This window comes from Ctenocephalides felis, unplaced genomic scaffold, assembly GCF_003426905.1.
Source record: "Ctenocephalides felis isolate EL2017-DRISC unplaced genomic scaffold, ASM342690v1 CF-g0.4_SCAFFOLD_01170, whole genome shotgun sequence".
NCBI classification, from domain to species: Eukaryota; Metazoa; Arthropoda; class Insecta; order Siphonaptera; family Pulicidae; genus Ctenocephalides; species Ctenocephalides felis.
Genome location: NW_020537324.1, coordinates 51,151,794 through 51,171,237, shown reverse-complemented (window position 1 = coordinate 51,171,237; position 19,444 = coordinate 51,151,794). Strand labels below are relative to the sequence as shown.

General features: G+C 28.5%; 2 protein-coding genes across 2 annotated transcripts; both read right to left on the bottom strand.

Annotated features, from left to right (window-relative positions):
* Positions 1 to 5,252: 5,252 nt before the first annotated feature.
* On the bottom strand, positions 5,253 to 8,467 carry LOC113367367 (probable tRNA N6-adenosine threonylcarbamoyltransferase, mitochondrial). The gene is made up of 8 exons (XM_026608978.1): positions 8,186 to 8,467; positions 7,982 to 8,115; positions 7,474 to 7,636; positions 6,980 to 7,076; positions 6,694 to 6,901; positions 6,110 to 6,258; positions 5,875 to 6,020; positions 5,253 to 5,421 (listed from the first exon to the last, which is right to left on the bottom strand). Exons 1-8 carry the CDS (start codon positions 8,389 to 8,391, stop codon positions 5,253 to 5,255), a joined length of 1,272 nt encoding a protein of 423 aa, XP_026464763.1. The 5' UTR covers positions 8,392 to 8,467.
* A 1,397-nt stretch (positions 8,468 to 9,864) lies between these two features.
* Positions 9,865 to 12,244, bottom strand: LOC113367366 (GTP-binding protein 10 homolog). The gene is made up of 7 exons (XM_026608977.1): positions 12,107 to 12,244; positions 11,740 to 11,903; positions 11,042 to 11,178; positions 10,755 to 10,973; positions 10,557 to 10,661; positions 10,176 to 10,433; positions 9,865 to 10,094 (listed from the first exon to the last, which is right to left on the bottom strand). Exons 1-7 carry the CDS (start codon positions 12,146 to 12,148, stop codon positions 9,865 to 9,867), a joined length of 1,155 nt encoding a protein of 384 aa, XP_026464762.1. The 5' UTR covers positions 12,149 to 12,244.
* Between the last annotated feature and the right edge of the window lie 7,200 nt (positions 12,245 to 19,444).

The following is a 19,444-nucleotide window of genomic DNA, read 5'->3' as shown; positions in this document are numbered from 1 at the left end:
GTTTGCTAGAACTTGTTTTGAGTGCATTCAATTGTATTACAAAGTTTTCAATGGTTATCCATTCTTCATCGAGGGCATCTGCTTGTATATTGACCAGGCCTTCTAGTGACATTGAAAATGTTTCCAAATCTTTAATCATTTCTTCTATAGTCGGTGGAGCAGGACGAGCAGGTATTTGTACTTTTTTAAACATATTAGAAAATAATTTTTGAAGGTTAACACAGGATTAATGTAGGATAATGTAAATTGTAGCCAAAAACTTCAAAGACATAGAATTAATTTGAGATATATAATTTTTAATGATAATTAGTTCCAAATAAATCAATGTGTCAATAATATAAAAACTAATTTTAAAACATAATTATTTTCATAAATAAGATTTTTATTGCAAAGGATTACAAAACTGACAAGTGACAGCACATTCTTTCTACATGTTGACCACCATTTGAAAAATTACTAATAATAGAAGGAGAGCTAGTTCACCATTTACTAAAATATATTTAGAAACATTGAAACTGATGGTAACTAGATTATTTATCAAAGTTTAATTAAAAATTTTATTTTCTAAAGCTGTTCTTGATCATTTTGGAAACAAGTCTATATATTTTTAGAATGCATGGTTATTTATAGTTTTTTCTCTGTCATAGTACTATAACAGAGAAAAAATTATAAATAACAAATTAGTACATACTAACTTGGAAATGGCAAAATATATATTTTCACAAATTATGCATGCATGATGCATGTATGCATTCAAAACAAAAGTAATTTAAAGAATGTAATGCATTTGATAGTTACGGTACTGCTTAATTAATTAATCAACGTAATTATTGATAACAAAAATCAAGTTTCACATTGATAGCAATGCAATGTGAATAATTTTTCAATAATTGGTAATTTTATTTTATTTTGTTGTGTACTATAAAACTAGTGGTGCATGGCATCATGCCTTAAGGCAAATAGCTGGAACCTTCCGTACTGTAATAAAATACTCAAGCAATGTTTTCAAACAGATTATTATAAGTATTGTATCTTTGTTCACTATTCGTATTTTACAGACAAAATAAAAAAGCTTATGAATAGGGCGACGACGTTTATATATGCTTGTACGAAAAGTAAATAAACAAAACTTGATCAATCGGATTTAGAATAAAGAACATTGTCTAATATTTATTAAAATTACATAAACTAAATAGTTAATTTAAAATTATTTATTTGAAGTATATAAGTGATGTTTAGAACTTTAGCTGGAATTAGAATGAAAATCCGAATTATTTTTGATTTTCAAAAAAGAAAAAAAATTGAAAATTAAAAAAATATGAAATAAACAAAATTTCTTACCTCAAAAGCAATTGTTGCGTCAACACAAGCAGAAAGATTTTTAAATTATTCAATTTAGATGTTTTGTTCTCTCAAAACTGCTACTTTTCATACATTTATCTTTGTATCTCCGAAACGGCTGGACCTGCCTTTGCCAAAAACTAATCAGCACATCTCCCTATCAGGAGATCTCATAGGATTGATTGCTTTTTGAATTATTCAAATTGGTTCATTCATACGCCCGAAATTGTCGACAAAAAATTATATCCACACATAAACACACACATCCATTTTTCTGAGGTATGCCAAAATGTTCAGAAACCTCTGAAACGTAAAGATATGTAAATAAAAGCATTTTAGATTTTTGGGCGGTTATAATAACTTACGGGGGTTAATAAGTCCTTGTCAATTGAAATAAATTTACAGACTTTACTTTTTAGTAATTTAAATATATACCATATTTCTAACTATTATCTAATGATATTGATTGATTTATATGAATACATACGAATAGATAAAAGAAGAGTATATACGTTACTTATTATTATAAAACATATTTTTTTATAAATATAGTATTTCAATCTAAGTTAATTAACCGTTTTAGCATTATTTAAAATACTATATACAAATATATGAATATTTATTGTTCTTCACATAAATTTTATTGAAGACTACAAAAATAAAACGAAAAATGTTATTGCATGATACTGTGGGTGCGTTCGACTTGGACGCTTACGCGCTGTGAGCGCTCACGCTTATAAGCACGAATTTTTAGCGTTCGACTTGGCCGATAAGCGCTCAGAATCGATAACTGAAATCCGTTCGTTTTGGAAACTGTGAGCGTCAATAAGCATCAAAATGGCGGCAACTGGCGGTAACGGTAATTGTGTAAATTTTATTACTTTCTGGATCATTCAGCGGGATTATAAAGAATCTAACAATTAATAAATAAATGAAATTTAGTTAGCTTATGCTTAATTAATAGTAATATTAAAATTAAAATTTAAAATTATTTAAAATTAATTAAATTTAAATTATATAATATTAATATTAATATTAAAAAATAAATGTGATATACAACTTGGCATTTTTGCGGGATTATAAAGAATTTAACAATTAATAAATAAATGAAATTTGGTTTGCTTATGCTTAATTCATATTAATATTAAATTAAAATTTAAAATTATTTAAAATTAATTAAATTTAAATTAATTAATATTAATATTAATATTAAAAAATAAATGTGATATACAACTTGGCATTTTTGCGGGATTATAAAGAATTTAACAATTAATAAATAAATGAAATTTGGTTAGCTTATGCTTAATTAATAGTAACATTAAAATTAAAATTTAAAATTATTTAAAATCAATTAAATTTAAAATTAATCAATATTAATATTAATATTAAATAATAATGTGATATACAGCTTGCCATTTTGCGGGATTATAAAGAATTTGACAATTAATAAATAAATGAAATGACAGATAGTAAAAACAACTGACGCTCACGCTCACGCTGCCCTACTCTGTGGCGTGAGCACGTATGAGCGCAAATATTGCTACGAGCATCCCACGATGGTGCTACGAGCGTACTTATGTGACACTCACAGCGCCAAGTCGAACGATGAAAGCGCGCTCACGGCGCGCTCACAGCGCGTAAGCGTCCAAGTCGAATGCACCCAAATAAAACGTAACACACGGAACATATGTCAGCATAATAGAATAACCGTTTTTTTTTTCAGTTTTAAAGACGTCATCATTAAAATCTATATACATCGTTATAAATTACTCAATGCATTATACTCAATAATTACTCAATACTTATACTTGTTTATCTATGACTCAATGTATCAAAGTATGTTTGTATTACTTTTTTTATATTGGGATTCAGAACAACCGGGATTTATAATTCCCGTTTTGTGATTTGTTTACTTACAGTCTGTAAGTAAAAAAAATGCTAGCATATTTTTTACACTAGTTGGTTGAAACTTTTAATTTTTTCTGATTATGGATTCAATCTTGAACTTCACATCTTGAAAGTAATTTATCATGCTGAGATCGTCGTAAATCGGTTTAAAAGATTTTAAAACATCAGGAGTGTAAGTTACAGATATAGATTTTAACTAGTGGGGGGCGCATGCATCGTGCTTTAAGGCAAATTAAATGTTTCCAAACAGATTATTATAAATTCTGTAATATCGTTAAATATTCATAAGAATTATATAAACTGAATTGCAAAGTTGAAATCATTTGTTTAAAGTATATTAGAACTTTAGTCAGAATTAAAAATTAAATCTGAATTATTTTATATATACAAAAAAATCTTTTTGAAAAAAAAATTTGAAACAATTTTTTTTTTCAAAATCAATTATTTTGTTAAAACAAGCAGAAAGTTCTTCGAATCATTTAAATGGGACACTTAGTTCTCTCAAAAACTGCCATTTTTTGCACATTCAGCTCTGTATCTTCGAAATGGCTGGGCCTGCCTTTGCCAAAAACTAATATAGCTACTTCTTCCAATCATTACTAATTGAATGCTTTTTAAGTGATTCGATTTTTATTTTTGGACGATTACAATATAACTTGCCCTACGGGAAGTTAAAAAGAATATATATTTTTTTTTTGAAATAAGTATATCATAAATATTTAACTTTAAGAGATTTTCTTTTTGCAAAAAAACCCACTTGCTAACTTTGTTTTGTCGTCGTTCCAAATCATTCTGAAACGTTTGGGACTAAATTATGCAAATGTGTGTAAACCAAAATATGACATTTCTTAACACTTGAATAAAAATGGCTGCACCCGCCTGCACCGATTTGAAAAACCTGATAAAATTAGAGACTCTCGTTGTTTTGTTTTGTGTGATGAGCGGCAGAGCCGTTTCTTTATAATTTGCAGATGTGCATAATTTTTTGCCCACGCTTTCGCCAAATAACCTGAACTGATTTTGAAAATTCAAAAACTGTTCGAACAATATCAGTTAGATATGGTATTGATTAGTTTCCGGTATAGACGATCCGCCATGCTGTTTCTATACAATTAATTTTTTATTTTTAGTTTAGTGCCACGATTAGAATTCTAATAATTATGTAACATGATAATATCACCAGGAACCACTGTTTACGTTTTCAAATGTATTTTTTTCATAATCAAGCTATTTTTTAAAATTCAAATTCCAGATGCTTTTGTGTATACGAACACAATTGGAACTAACAAATGTAATATTGTTAAGTTCAACAGTCTTACATTTCCTTCTATTATTATTATTCGCATTATTTAAGTGAATAATTTCACTCATTCTTTACTGCAATAGATTTTAGTTTTTTTTAGTATTCACTCTTTTTGAAAAAAAAAGTACATAATTCTAATCGCGGCACTCAGAAACTACGAAACTTTATGCTTTGAAATTTATTGCTAAGAAAATTGTCTCTAAAGTTTTTCTAATTTTTAATGTTAATGTTTATGTTTAAGTTTCATGATTTACATGAAACTTAATTAACTTATAATTCGCAAAATTGTTTAAAATCAATTGTTCATTTAATTCTAACTAAATCTAATTCTGAAATTGCTAGCAATCAAGATCTTTCAAACAACTAATATTTACCCAAATCTAATCGGTTTACTATAGAGAACTTTTTTTGGCTTATGTATATAAAAATTGAATCTCATTTTCGGAATATAAAAACTTATAAAGATCCTAGACTATCTACTATTTGCAATAAAAAAAAATATTATAAAAATAAATATTATTAGGTAAAGTTATTGAAAAGTTTAATTGTGTTACTTATGGAAAAAGTATGCACTTGAATATGCCTAATAAATAAAAAACTACAATTATATGAATAGTTTTCTAATTTTTTCTAGTTTTACATATTTAACAGAAAAATACAAAACAGATTTCACCAAAACGTTTACAAATGCACATTTTAATCACTGCGGATTCAATTTATGATGTTCACCATATATTTTATGAATTTTGACCCATTTGCATTTAATATTTTCCTTCCCTACATCTTCTAGTAAACTCTCACCTAATGGAGATTTGTGATTGATTTGGATGGAATCAATATCATAGACTATGTCAATGTTCCTCAAATATCTGAAATAAGAAAATGTATACATTAATGCATAAGAGTACAGACCACTTATTGTGATTCTTCATCAAAGGCATAAGGCAAAAATTCATGAGATACATTGCAATATAAAACTACAATATAATCTTCATATTGTAATAAAAAAATTCATACAAGTATTTTTAGTACTATTGATAATAATTGAAACTAATTATAAAATATAATGTTCAGTTTTTAAAAAATTGTAGAATCAGGAAAATTACATCATTTTTCCTTTCATCATATTATTGAAATACTATAACAAAACTCAAATATAGTACAAGTTATAAATATTTTTGAACGTCAAACAATTCATTTTTATGTTATTCATATGTAATAAATATTTAAATGTTTTAAATGCACTATATCTTTTTAGCATAAAACAAGAATAAAATAATTTCGTTGTATAAATAGGTAAAATCTTTTCAATAAATACTAACTTTTCAATCCCATTCCATGCAATCATAATTCCATTATCAGTACATAATTTGGGGTTTGGTCTGAATATTTCGTAATCCATTTCTTTGCAAACAAGCGATAGAGCATCATATATGAAATTATTACATGCCACACCACCAGAAACAACCTAAGAATATAGTATATTGTAAATAATACTATTAACTTATCAGTTGATATAATTAAAACATCATACTTTATTTAAATGAATCCACTCACCAATTTAGCATTATCTTGTGGAATTAGTTGTTTTAACCTACAAAAGTCCATAGCTCGTTGCGTTCGATGGCAAAGATGTCTTGCAACAGCCATTTGGAATGAAGCACAAAAGTTTTTATAATCCGGAATAATACCGTCCGGACTAACACCTGTAAGAAATTGTAGACAATCCAAAATCCATTTATAATGCCTTAAATTTTAAAAATCTATAACTTAAACTATAGAAGCATAAAAATAATTAAAACTCTAATTTAATATTAAATTAGAAACATTTACAGGAAATTAAAGTTGACAACCAAACTCATAAGGTGTAATCTAATTATCATATTTTAACCAAAACTAGCATAATAGCTCTAGCAAAGTAGGTACAAATCAGAAATTGTAGAACAAAATACAATTCTTCAATAATTATTATTATTGCCAATTATAATAATGATTTATTGTATCATCAGAAACTAATAATTAACATTAGGATTTTAATTAATGTGCGCACTAGATTTTTAAATTTGAATTTTACTAAAATATATTCATTAAATGATTATACTAAATTAAGTATTTAATTTACTTATCATAAAATAAATTACCCAAATTCCTCTCCTCTGAAACAATATGTCTTCGAGCGGTGTTTTTAAGACCGGCAAATGAAAAGCAACAGTCGTTATGATGTTTTAACAAAAATGGAAAATCATATTTGAATGGATTATTTGCACCTCTTGCTGCTAACTCTATTGCTTTACCACCAGACAAATTTTCAAACCCTTTCAAGTTATTTAACTTCAGTCGCCTAGCTGTCTGTATTCAGATGAATTAGTAAATTTATTTATATACAATATGATATATGTAAGAAGGATGAATTTATAATGAGAATACCTTGTCAAATGCCTCACCAGGTGCATCATCATATGAATCACCGAGCAATAAAATTTTATCAATATCTTGGAATACAGCTAATAAACTATGGCCACCACTGCAATTAAAAATACATATTATACTTATAACAGGGAAAATTAAAGTTACTGAAATGATAATCGTAATTAATCGTTATTTAATAAAGTTTCGTTTGCAGTTTCTTACAATATTAATGCTTTCCAAATTGAAATAATAAATTTTAATAAACCGAATATATATTTTTAATATGAAAATGTAAACTTATGAAATCCTTAAATTTCATAAAAAGCCAAGTGTTTAGGTTCCTTTTCTTCATCTTTAACAATAAACATTGCTTCCTAATTTCTAATCCTAATTCATTACACTATCAGAATAACTAGAGTAATACATATTTATTAATCTTATTGCTAGAACAAATTAAAATAATTATAATAGTAAAATTAATTATACAGCTAATCATATTTTTTATATATTACCTAATGAGAAGAACCAGGAAAGGAAATTGAATTTTTTCTCTATTACCCAGTCGTACTGTTAATGCATGAGCTTCCATATGATGAACGGGAATGATAGGTTTTCGGTGTTGTCGAGCTAAATGTTTTGCAAAGCGTACACCAACCATCAAACTTAGGGGTAATCCTGAATAAATAAGTTTATAATTGTAATTTAAAAATATGTATATAACAAGTGTAATTCCTTCAGTAATCTTATCTGAATTTAATTTTATAAGCCAAAATAATGCACTTAATACAGAATGATATGTTAATACATTTCTGTACACCTTTATATTTGAATATGATACAATCAACTTTCAACTAATATATTTACAATTACAGATTGTCAAAAAATAAAAGTACTTATGAAAAATAAAACTATTTTTGCTGGATAAATAAAACTATAATGAATTATTTCTTGACATAATGTTCTTGCATGCTTTTGACAAAAGTCAATTTATTATTAATTATTAAATTATGTATAGTCTACCTGGCCTATTGGTAACAGCAATGGCATTAATATCTTGCAATGAAATGTTGGCTTGATGTAATGTCTTTTCAAAGACATTTTCAATATGTAATCGATGCTCATTTTGGGCCAACGGAGGTATGATTCCACCATTTCTATACAATTCAAATCAATCAAAAATATGTTTATTTGATCATTTCATTGATGAAGACTATAGGGACATACTTTATATGGAGGGCTTCTTGGCAGTGGACTGCTTCACCTAGAATATTTCCATCGGTGTCCACAATTGCACATCCAGTGTCGTCACATGATGTTTCAATTCCTAGTATAAGTGCTTTATTACTGGAATTAGCTGCTTGTTGATAATTTGATTTCAAAACATTAGTTTGTCGTACCAGTTTCGTTAGGTAGCTATATTTTGTAAACATTCTGTTGATGAAACGCAATCTATTTTTTGTTATTTATGCAGAATTGGGCTTTTACACATTTCATTTATGTGCCTTAAGTGATATGGTTAAATGATTGAATTTTGAAAAAACAAGGAATTTATACTATTATGAGTAAAGTGAAGAAATTTACTAGTAATTTATTTGATTTGTCCGAAACATATTTATTTGAATTACTTTCTAACCTAAAAAAAGCTCATTATTTTGTTTCTGTCAACTAATCATTGCTTGGTTTGACAGAAGAAAATCCAGTGAAATTGTCAACTCAATTTAAAAGGTCCTTTTTTATATTCATTAAAAGTAACACAAAACTAGTGGTGTATGGCAACGTGCCTTAAGGCAAAATGCTGGAACTTCCCATACCAAAAATTAAATTAAAAAAAAAATATATATTGGAAGTGAATTTTTTCTATTTTGAAATATTTTGGAAATTTTGAACTTCCAATCGACGATATCGAAGCGCGTAAGCGCCGCATCGATGTTGACGGACAAACGACGTTACGCGGAACCTATAGAAACGTAAAGAAAATTGATACACATTAAAATCTCCATAAAATATCAGATCATTTGTGCCATCGCTAAATGGCATTTATTTTTACTTTTTTTTACTAGATCTCCGAAACTGCTAGACCTGCCATCCCAAAAATTTAATTAGTTCTTTATCTTGTCAATTCAAATAAAATGTTTTTAAATTATAAAAATCGGGCGCTCCGTTCTGTTAAAAATTGAGTTACCGTTTTTGGCACTTTTTGCCCCGTATTTTCGAAACGGCTAAACTTGCCTTAACCAAAAACTAAACACAACTTCTCCTAATCATTACAAATTGAACGTTTTTTGGGTCATTCAAATCGGATACTCCGTTCTCTCAAAACCACGATTTCTATTTTCTGAACTTTTTGCCCCGTATCTCTGTAACGGCTGGACCTGCCTTTTCCAAAAACAAAAGCACATCTCTCTATCAATAGGAATCGAATGTTTTTTGAACCATTCAAATCGGTTGATCCGTGCGCCCGAAAACGTGAACGAAAAAATGCGAACACACAAAACACACACACATCCATTTTTTCTGAGGTGTGCCAAAATGTTCAGAAACCTTCAAAACGTGAAGATTTGCAAAAATTTTCATTTTAGATTTTTGACCCATTACTATAACTACCCTATGGGAAAATAAAAATTCTCAATTGTGCTTCAGATCAATTTTTTGTTCTGTTCAAAATCAAGCTGTTTTTACTAACACTTCGAAAAAACCTCATGTAAAACATTCTCTGTCAATACAATAGTCATGCATAGGCTTTCCTGAGAAATTAATAAATATAAAAAAAAATTATATTTATATGAGAAAAAAAATTTCTCATATGGATTAAAGAATCAAGTAATTTGAGTAACAATTATATTTCTCATTATATGATAAATATATTAAAAATAAATCATTCTTTATAATTTGGTATTACATAATTAAGTCAAACTGGGGCCTCGCTCAATCAGACTTTGCTTTAGTGTTCGTACGGTCTCAATTTCATCTACTTCTTCAGTTTGTGATTGATCATGCAAATCCAAAACTTCTCTTATTGTTTCTTTCACTCTATTAATATCACTTGAATTAGTTTTAGCTGATATTGGTAAAATATGGTCAAACTGTATCACTTGATTCGGTAAAGCTTCATTTGGACACATGTGGAGAGAATCTGCAAATAACAAAAATATATACTAACATTCAGGTCTAATACTTTCATACTCTATATATCACTAAAAATAATTAAGCAAACCTTGCAAGTTAAACAAATTGCCTTTAATTTTTTCAAATTCTTCTTTCGCTATTTCCTTATCCATTTTATTTACTAAGAGTATGGCAGGTTTTTCTAATAAATCTGGTTTATACAATTCTAATTCCTTATTGAGTATGAAGACTGTTTCAATACAACTTCGTTGTGGATGCTTTCTTGATAGTTGAAATCCTTCAATATCACAGATTAACAATAAAAGTTTTGTTCTTTCGACATGCTTCAAAAACTTATGTCCCATTCCTGTAAATTAGACTAAAGTTAATATCAGTACATTATTATAACACGAAATCTTAATAATCACAAAAGGCAACAGAAATGTTTATTTATTGAAAAACTTCCAATTATGTGAAATAGTAATCATACCCATATTTGCATGTGCACCCTCTATCAGCCCAGGCAAATCGGCCACAGTTATTTGCCTTAAATCTCTATATTCCATTACTCCTATATTTGGCCGAATTGTAGTAACTGTTCAAAATCAAATTTAAATAATTATTACTTTATAAAGTGAAGCTTTAAAATATTATATTTTAAAAATATATTTGAAACTATCTACTTTACATGGATAACTAGCAACTTTTGGCTTAGCTCTAGATATTGCTCTCAAAAGAGTGCTTTTTCCTGCATTTGGTAAGCCAACAAGTCCAACATCAGCAATTAATTTGAGATCCAGTGTTACTGAATATGCTTGTCCTTTCATTCCCAAATAATTGTTGTAGGCATTACCGCCAAAACCACCTCTTGCTACTACACATGTTTTACCTTCTTCATCCATGTCCTCTAACAAAATAAATATTCTTAATATTCATACTAATTATCTATGTTTTATTTTTAACATTGTCAAATACCTATAAGTTTTCCATCTTCTCGAATAACTTTGATTCCAACCGGTACATCTAATTTTAAATCATTCCCTTTTTCACCAAGAATTTTCAATCGTGTACTGTTCTGTCCGTGTCCGGCAGCTAGCCTTTTCTGTGGCCATCTAGAATGGTTAAAAGAAATAACAACTGTAAGGTTGGAAATTCGAATAGAGTCCTAGGGCAAACATATAATATATATTCATAATAATACTTTGAATCATATAAGATTAAGGTCAAAATCACTTGGACCATGTAATAATTTAGTATTATTAGTATAGTATTGTAGACACATACATAAATGGAGGTGATTTGTAATTTGGGCAAAAATAAATAGTCAACAAAAGCTAATTTTGTTAATTAAATAAATTCACACAAAATGAAGTTAAACCAGGGATCTTTAAATAGCACATGCCATAATAATGAAAATATACATCGTATAATAAAATGTTTATGGTTGAAATCCCACATTGAATTACTTATTAAGAAGTATATTTTCATAAAATTATTACACAATATTATTGCTATCGAAGCTCTTCTCAAAGGCAAGTGCATTGCATTATTAATCATTATTATCTCTTGTTTATAGTTCATAATTTGTTCTATGTAGAGAATTTATTTGGAAAACCTGTCATTCATTAATTATACTATACAATACAAAATTTATCTTCCAACTTGTTATTTACTTTTGTAATACTCCCTTGAGCGTGTTTTTTGAACTAGCTTCAAAATAAATGCATCCGCCTTGACCACCAACACCACCATATTTGGGCAAACCATTTCCTCCAGTACCTCCACGTACATGAAGACGCAAAGAGTCGATTAATTTACTTTTCAAATACTGCCTAGCCTTAAAATGACAAAACTCAAATTAGTATTTTAAATAGTCTAAACACAGGCTCGTTAACAAATGTTTATTTTTATAGTCTCGATTGTAAAATCATTGACCAATAAAACTAAAGTATCTAACTAGATTGTTGTTAAAATATTTCTTAAATCAAAAATAGGTTTGATAACAGGTAGAATGAGTAATTAATATAGTTTTAACGTTACCTTCTTCTGAGGAAAACGTAAAGCCTGATATAATAAAACCATTATACAGTTTTCATAAAAAAATTCACTATACCATAAATGTTACATATATTTATATTTTTCACTATCAGACTACATAAACAAACATTTAAATTATTTTTGATAATCATTTGTATAATTCTTGCAACTTAATAGGTTAATTTTTCACGTTCATAAACAAGTTTTAGTTTAAGTTTTCATTTCCCACAATAGATGGCCATCGAGGAATAACAGACGCGCAAACCAATCGAGCTTTTGTAAAGTATTATGTCTCGTGTAAAGATGGAAAATGTGTTTTAGGATATATCAAACAAAATATTAAACGAAAATAATATGACGAAAGCAAGATAAATATATAACATAAAATAATATAAAGACTGCAATATATATACATATATTATCGTAGCACAACGTTAGAAAAAATTGTTTGATCATGGTTTTCCGGAAGATATATTTGTTTTCAAAACGTATTACCTGCGAGTCAGTTTCTTGCGAATATCCTTCGAAGTTCCTGTTGGTAATTTATTATTATTTTCTTTTAAACATTTTGAAATATCTAAAAACATACTATAAACTAGTGGCGTGTTGAAATCTGTTATATCGACTTTATTTTATCAGTTCATTACAAGGAAACTGCTTGATTGACATTTAGCAAACTTCATCAGTGTTATATGAAGTTGTTAGAGGCGCCAAATATAAAATTTGAACTAGTTGGTATTGGTATTTTGCCTTGAGGCAAGTTACATGAACTTCCCAATTTGTGGAAATAATCGACTTAATTCGAAATAGATAAATTCATTTATGAGTAGTTAAAAGTATTCGAAGTGGATTTATTACACATTATTGAAAATCGAACATGTCAACCCGGTCGGAGTATTTTTTAAAAGCAAATTTTCAAAAATCAATAATTTTTATTTTTTATAATTTTTTATAATTGAGCCAGTTTTTTATAGGACTTTAATTGTTTAGTATGTTCATTAGGATCAAGTACTCTATCGTTATACCAAGTAAATGAAATGAGTTAAATGTTTCATCATCTAATTTTAATTTTAACAAATGTCAAAGGACTACTCATTTTCTCAAACTTTGATGAATTTTTAAAATTAAACTACTTGTCATAAGACCGTAATATCTCAGTAAGTTCTGTAAGACCTTGACATATATCGCCAAAAAAAGTTCCACGAAAATCGGCAGATTTTTTTTTCAACAGTTAATTATAAGGAAACGGCTCAATAGATTTTCACCTAAAACTATTCAGTATCATTCCCGACTAAAAATTACAAAAAAACGGCTCGGCCGATCGTCGCACAAAACCGAAAAACGATAATCCTCATCGAGATACATCAAATGGTTTTTAAATTTCTGAAATCGGTTCAGGCATTTTTGAGCAAACGTCGATGAAAGTTCTAATTTTGACAAATGCCAAAAAAACGATATTCATTTTTGCAAACTTTGACGAATTTTTAAAGCTAAACGAGTTGTCGTAGGGCCGTAATATTTTAGTATGATCTAAAAGACTTTGGTATCTACCGTCAAAAAGTAATAATAAAAATCGACGAGAAAATTTTTTTTAACACCTTATTACAAGAAAACGGCCCGGCCGATCTCTACCAAAAACTAATCAGGTCGATTCCCAACCAATATCTTTCGAACGATTTTTGAATTTTCAAAATCGATTCAGAATTGCGGGCTAAAACGTGGATGAAAAATTGTTCACTTTTCTGCTATTTACGAAGAAACGGCTTGGCCGATCGTCGCACAAAACTAACAAACAATAGTCCTCATCGAGATACATCGAATGGCTTTTAAGTTTTTGAAATCAGTCCAGCCGTTTTTGAGAAATCTGTTGATGCACACGCACACACACACACATACACACACATACTTTTTTCAAATTTGGTCTCATTTGATTCAGAATGGCTTGAAACGTCGAGAAAACATAAAATTAGCGAATCGGATTTTTTGATGAAAACAAACTTTTCCTTCGGGAAGTTAAAAAAGAGATGAGTATATGAGCGTAAACGAAAATTTTACTTTTGTGCACTATTTCAATGAAGCAACTGATTTTATTCTACATTTTTTTCAAAAATTTAGTAACGCATTTAATGAAACTAATCGATTTAATGAAACTTGCGTTGTTTAGTTTATCTGTTTTTTATTTTCACTTCATTAAAATTTAAATTTTTTGGCAAACTTTATAAAAAATCTGTATTGAAAGCTATTAGAAAGATGTTAGTTGTAAATGTACTCATTTGTTATTGGCAGGCAAAGATCAGACTTTTTTTTTTGATAATTTGCTATAAAAGTACTATTTTTAAAGCTACAAAAACATTCGACAGGTTTCGATAAAGGTTGACGCTCTTATTTTATATGCAAATCACCCGAACCGTTCAATGTAATTAACAGTTTCAAACATAATTTCCGCCCAATCAATCAAAATCAATTTTCCAAAGTTTATTTGAAATATATTAGTTGCAAATTATATGATATTTCTAGTAAACATTTGTCAAACTGTTGCTTCGTAATTCAGTTCTGAATTTTTGTTACCATGATTTCCGAAAATTCTAATACTCGATATAAATTAACTCTAGATATAAATTAACTTCATATATTGTGTTAACAGCTATAATTTTTGTTTTATTACTCAAATTATTCTAGACAGACTTCAAAAATTCAAAAACTTTTTTCAATATATAAACTTGGATTCTTATTGTTACAATATCATAATGATCAACCTATGATTTCTATCTTAGAAGGTTCTCGTTTGATCTTACAATTAGTACATTTTTTTTGCATGATATCAGTGCGAAGGTCAGATAAACATTTTCTTTACAATTAAAACTAGAAAATTTAAGTTTAAACTTTTCCTAAAAACCGTAAACCATTTTAAGTTATTGTAAACTTGTTCACTATTTTTCAGCTCCAGTCTGAATATTTAAAAATCATTTGATTATCCGCGATCCTTTATTAGCGTATGTTTAAAATGGAAATTGTTAGATCAAATGTTAAAAATTAAGAAACTACTCGTAAAGGTGCGTCCACACCTAACGAACGAACACGAACGAACATGTCGAACAAGAAAATACAAAGAAGAACGAACAGGAACACGAACGAACGCGAATAATTTCAAACAAACGCCTCAAAGCAGTGAGGGCTTGAATCTTTTTGTTCGAGGATGTACCGTGAAACGTCAGATTTATTATTTAAAGTGGCGGGAAAAAGCAAAATTATTTAAAATCATCAAATTTACAAAATTTGTCAATAACAGCAATATCTTATAATAAACAACATAAATTAATGCATTAATGCACATTTTAACATGAAAAAAAAAATGTTTGTCAACATTCGTGGTAGCGTCCACACTGCACATACGAGTTCAAACATGAACGAACAATTCCCTTTGATGTACCGACAAGTTGCGGAACATTGCTCGCCATGTTTGTTTATGTTCATTCGTGATCGTTGTGGCGTCCACACTATGCTGTTGCCGTTCGTTCTGGTACGTTCATTTATGTTTGTTCATGTTCGTTCGTTAGGTGTGGACGCACCTTAACATTTCAATTCATGTTGATAAACTCGATTATTTTCGCTTAATATGCAACTTGTCTAAATCGCAAAATTCCACTTAATCTTTATTTACATTTTGCTAGTTTCTGTGAATTATATATTTCGGCGCTATATTTCATAATTTTCATAGTGATTATACATGTATTATAGTAGAAATTAGAGCTTTGTAAATTGAATAAAAAATTCCAAATTTTTGATACATTTTTCCGACAGCCAGATGTCAAGCAGTATAGTGGCATCGATTTTCACTTGGAAATGCAAATTGCATTATATTTACAAGTGAAAATAGCCTTATCCAGCATTACTGCTTTATTGAAAAAATCATAAGCATTACAAAAGTTGTTTTTCATTTTTTGAGATAGAGCCCTATTGTCCTTTATTTGATGTTTGGTTGAAATCGCTAATAGGTCTAACAATTTGAATGTAGTTTTTTCATGTTTTTAAAATCTGACAATACATTATTTATTTATATCCAGTAGAGTATTATATAAATACAATATATTTAGTTTGCTATTAAAATACAATTTAGTTTGCTATCAAAAACACATTTATTTCAAAATCACATAATTTGCTATTTTTAAATTATTTAAACTAATGAAATTAAAACAAAATGTGTGCCCAATATTCTATTTCTTCTTTCAACGTGTATGTGAAAAGACAAGATGGTGTTTTTATCATGGACTCATTCAAAGACCTAATAAACTTCACAAATATCTGAATATTGCAGTTTGCAAATTGCAATATTGCAAATTTGCAAATTCAAAACGGCATGCTAATTTGATCGGTAAATTATAAATTTATATCCGGAATTAATATATCTACTTTACATTTCAATTATATTTGATAATTGCATTGCATATTAGAACACACCTTGTAATATATATGTATAATTTAATTGTATATTAATATTTTTTAAACAACTATACACACAATTTAAGTAAATTTGAAAAGTGATCATAATTTCTAATTCTGATCACTCACGGGTAAAAATGGACTGGTATCAAAGTCTAAATTAATTCTATTGAAGACTTCTGCATATTCAAGATTGCTCGCCCGATAAACTATCGATTTAATACTTCAAAGCTACATCCACAAAAACATTGAAACATTAGGTTTCTTCTGAGTCAGTATATTTAAAATATAGATGCAATGTCATCAATTCACTTAAAATGTCTGTAAACTCGTTGCATTTTCGCGAATACATTCTGCAAGTTAGAATTTTTATCTCGTCGAAAAGAATTGTCATGTTGGAGCAAGGTGACGTTATCTTATAGAGCAGGTATGCTCACTAATTGTTCTCAAATTCTAATAAATCTAATCTAATATTCGTTCGCAATGTGTGAAGTAATCAATTTGTGCAATACTTTGAAAAACTAGTTATTTCCGTTATTAATCTTTATCTTATAATCACCTGGTTTAAAAATAATTCAACTTAAGGGTGCATTCTAGTGAAAAGAAATGAATTTTGTCATTTTTAAAACATCGCAAAAAAGGGAATATTTTTTTTACTATTATTTTTTTTATAATTTATTTATCAACGTTACAAGAGTACAGAGAAAAGGTAAAAACAAAAAAAAATCATAATTCCAAAAATTAGCAGTTCTTGAAGCTCTCAAAAAATTGGCATAACGGATCAACGGATAAACATTGGTACGGAATCCATAGAAAAGTAAACAAAATCAACAAAAAAATAAAATTGTTCTTATTACTAATATATCCATTAAATATGTGATAATTTGATGTGCATATGTCTAATGATCATTTTTTTCTACCAAATGGCATTTTTTCACATTTTTATTGGATTTCCGAAACACCTAGACCTACCTTCCTGTAAATTTTACGAGTTCTTCATTTCGTCAATACAAATAAAATGTTTTTTGAATTATTCAAATCGGCGCTCTAACTAATCAGCACGTCTTCTTATTAATATGAATCGAATGTTTTTTTAATTATTCAGATTGGTTGATCCGTGTTTTCGATTTTCGACGATTTTCGTTGGCGAAAAATTGTATCCGCGCATACATACACACACAACACACACACACACACACATACTTCCATTTTTTCTATGGAATACCAAAATATTCAGAAACCTTTGAAACGTAAAGATATATAAAAAAATTTATTCTCGATTTTTTTGCGATTACTATATCTTACCCTACGGGAAGTAAAAAAAAAATGGTAACAAAATTGAGACGTTTGAAAAAAAGTCCATTTTCTTGCCACTTTTTTGAGTTTCTCACATTTCTTAGAAATAGTAAAAATTGTAATAGGGATAAGTCTACAAAAAGATTCTTTGAAAATTTCAAGTGAATTGGTCTAGTTCTAGTACAACTTAAGAAATCGTGGATAATGTATTAAAAAAGACAGTTTTGTGAAGCGTATAAAGTTTTGCAAAAGGAAGGAAACAGAAGAGGGTTATCATGGTCAAACAGCTGTATATTGAATATTTAAGCTTTGAAAATATGAAAAAAAAAACAAAGATTACACTAGAATATCCTCTTAAAACCTTCTGTTAAGTCATTGTAAAAGAGTTCCAAATTATATTCAAATTACGTATGAAAATGAGTTATTTTAATGATACCACGTTACACAGTGGTATTTTTACGTTTTGCTTCAAATATTCAGGTTATCTGGAATTTATTTAACACAGTTAAATCCATACAAAAATGACAATGAGCACGTATCCAGTTTGAGTGGTACACCAGAAACCAATTTGTGCAGTCAAAGCATTCTATTCGAAATATTATTGTGCGGCACTCTATAAATTATTTTCCAATCTGTAGATAGATATTATTGAAAACGGTTTAGTGCGGCTTTTACTTTACTAACGATCAATATGGAACGCATTATTCTCATCTATAAATTCCTTGCATCGCCGCATTAATTTAAATATCAATATTTTAGCTTCAAATATGTTTAAGTTTAATGCAATATTTTAGTCTCGGAATATCGGACATATTATATTTTAGCTGCCAGATAGTTGAACTATGTTCAACAGATAATATCAGTCAACTCAACCACTAGAAGCTACGCAGGATTTGATATAGTTTATGTAACGTATTTTATCCGGTTTTAAGGGCCCATTCTGCCGTAAAACAGACCACATTATGGCAAGGCTTTGTTTCGTTCTAGTTTTCATACAAAATCCTACTAAATACAGTCAAAATGCCATGTATTTGCGGTGCGCTCAAGCGTTATCAAGCCATATCTCAAAGATTCAGTTATGATTACATGGTTTTTTGATATTTACGTGTTTTCTAGGTTAGGATTTCTATCTAAAACGCCTGACTGCACACTAACCGCATAAGATTTTGACAGTTTTTAGTACCACTTTATATGAAAACTGCAACATGATAACAAAGCCATGCTATAACTTTTGTCTATTTTGCGGCAGAATCGGTCCCTAAATTACATAATTATTTACCACTTGATTATAAAATTTTTGTTTCACATTTTTAACTACCCGTAGTTTAAACATAGTTAATTGTTTCTATTTTGGATACAATTTTATGTTCATTTTATTGATAAATTCTCAAGCAAATGCATAATTACAAATTTTTACTCTAGACTGGATTGCGCTGAATATGTTCACAAATCTAAATAACTTATGATTTATGTCCATCCAAAAATTTCAAAACGCTTCACAAAATTGATTTAAGGGTATGTATTTTTTGCATATAAATGAGTATCATTTATGAGTTGTATATGTATACTTCTTGTGGCAAACCGTTCAAAAAACATTTCGATTTT

Excerpts from the sequence above, each read along its gene's own strand:
- LOC113367367 (XM_026608978.1), bottom strand. The coding sequence starts at position 8,391 with ATGTTTACAAAATATAGCTACCTAACGAAACTGGTACGACAAACTAAT. Across the intron at positions 6,902-6,979 it reads CTGGTGAGGCATTTGACAAG|ACAGCTAGGCGACTGAAGTT; the intron begins GTATTCTCATTA and ends ATCTGAATACAG. Across the intron at positions 6,259-6,693 it reads TTCAGAGGAGAGGAATTTGG|GTGTTAGTCCGGACGGTATT; the intron begins GTAATTTATTTT and ends AATTTCTTACAG.
- LOC113367366 (XM_026608977.1), bottom strand. The coding sequence starts at position 12,148 with ATGGTTTTATTATATCAGGCTTTACGTTTTCCTCAGAAGAAG. Across the intron at positions 11,904-12,106 it reads TACGTTTTCCTCAGAAGAAG|GCTAGGCAGTATTTGAAAAG; the intron begins GTAACGTTAAAA and ends TGTCATTTTAAG. Across the intron at positions 11,179-11,739 it reads CTCAAGGGAGTATTACAAAA|ATGGCCACAGAAAAGGCTAG; the intron begins GTAAATAACAAG and ends TAACCATTCTAG.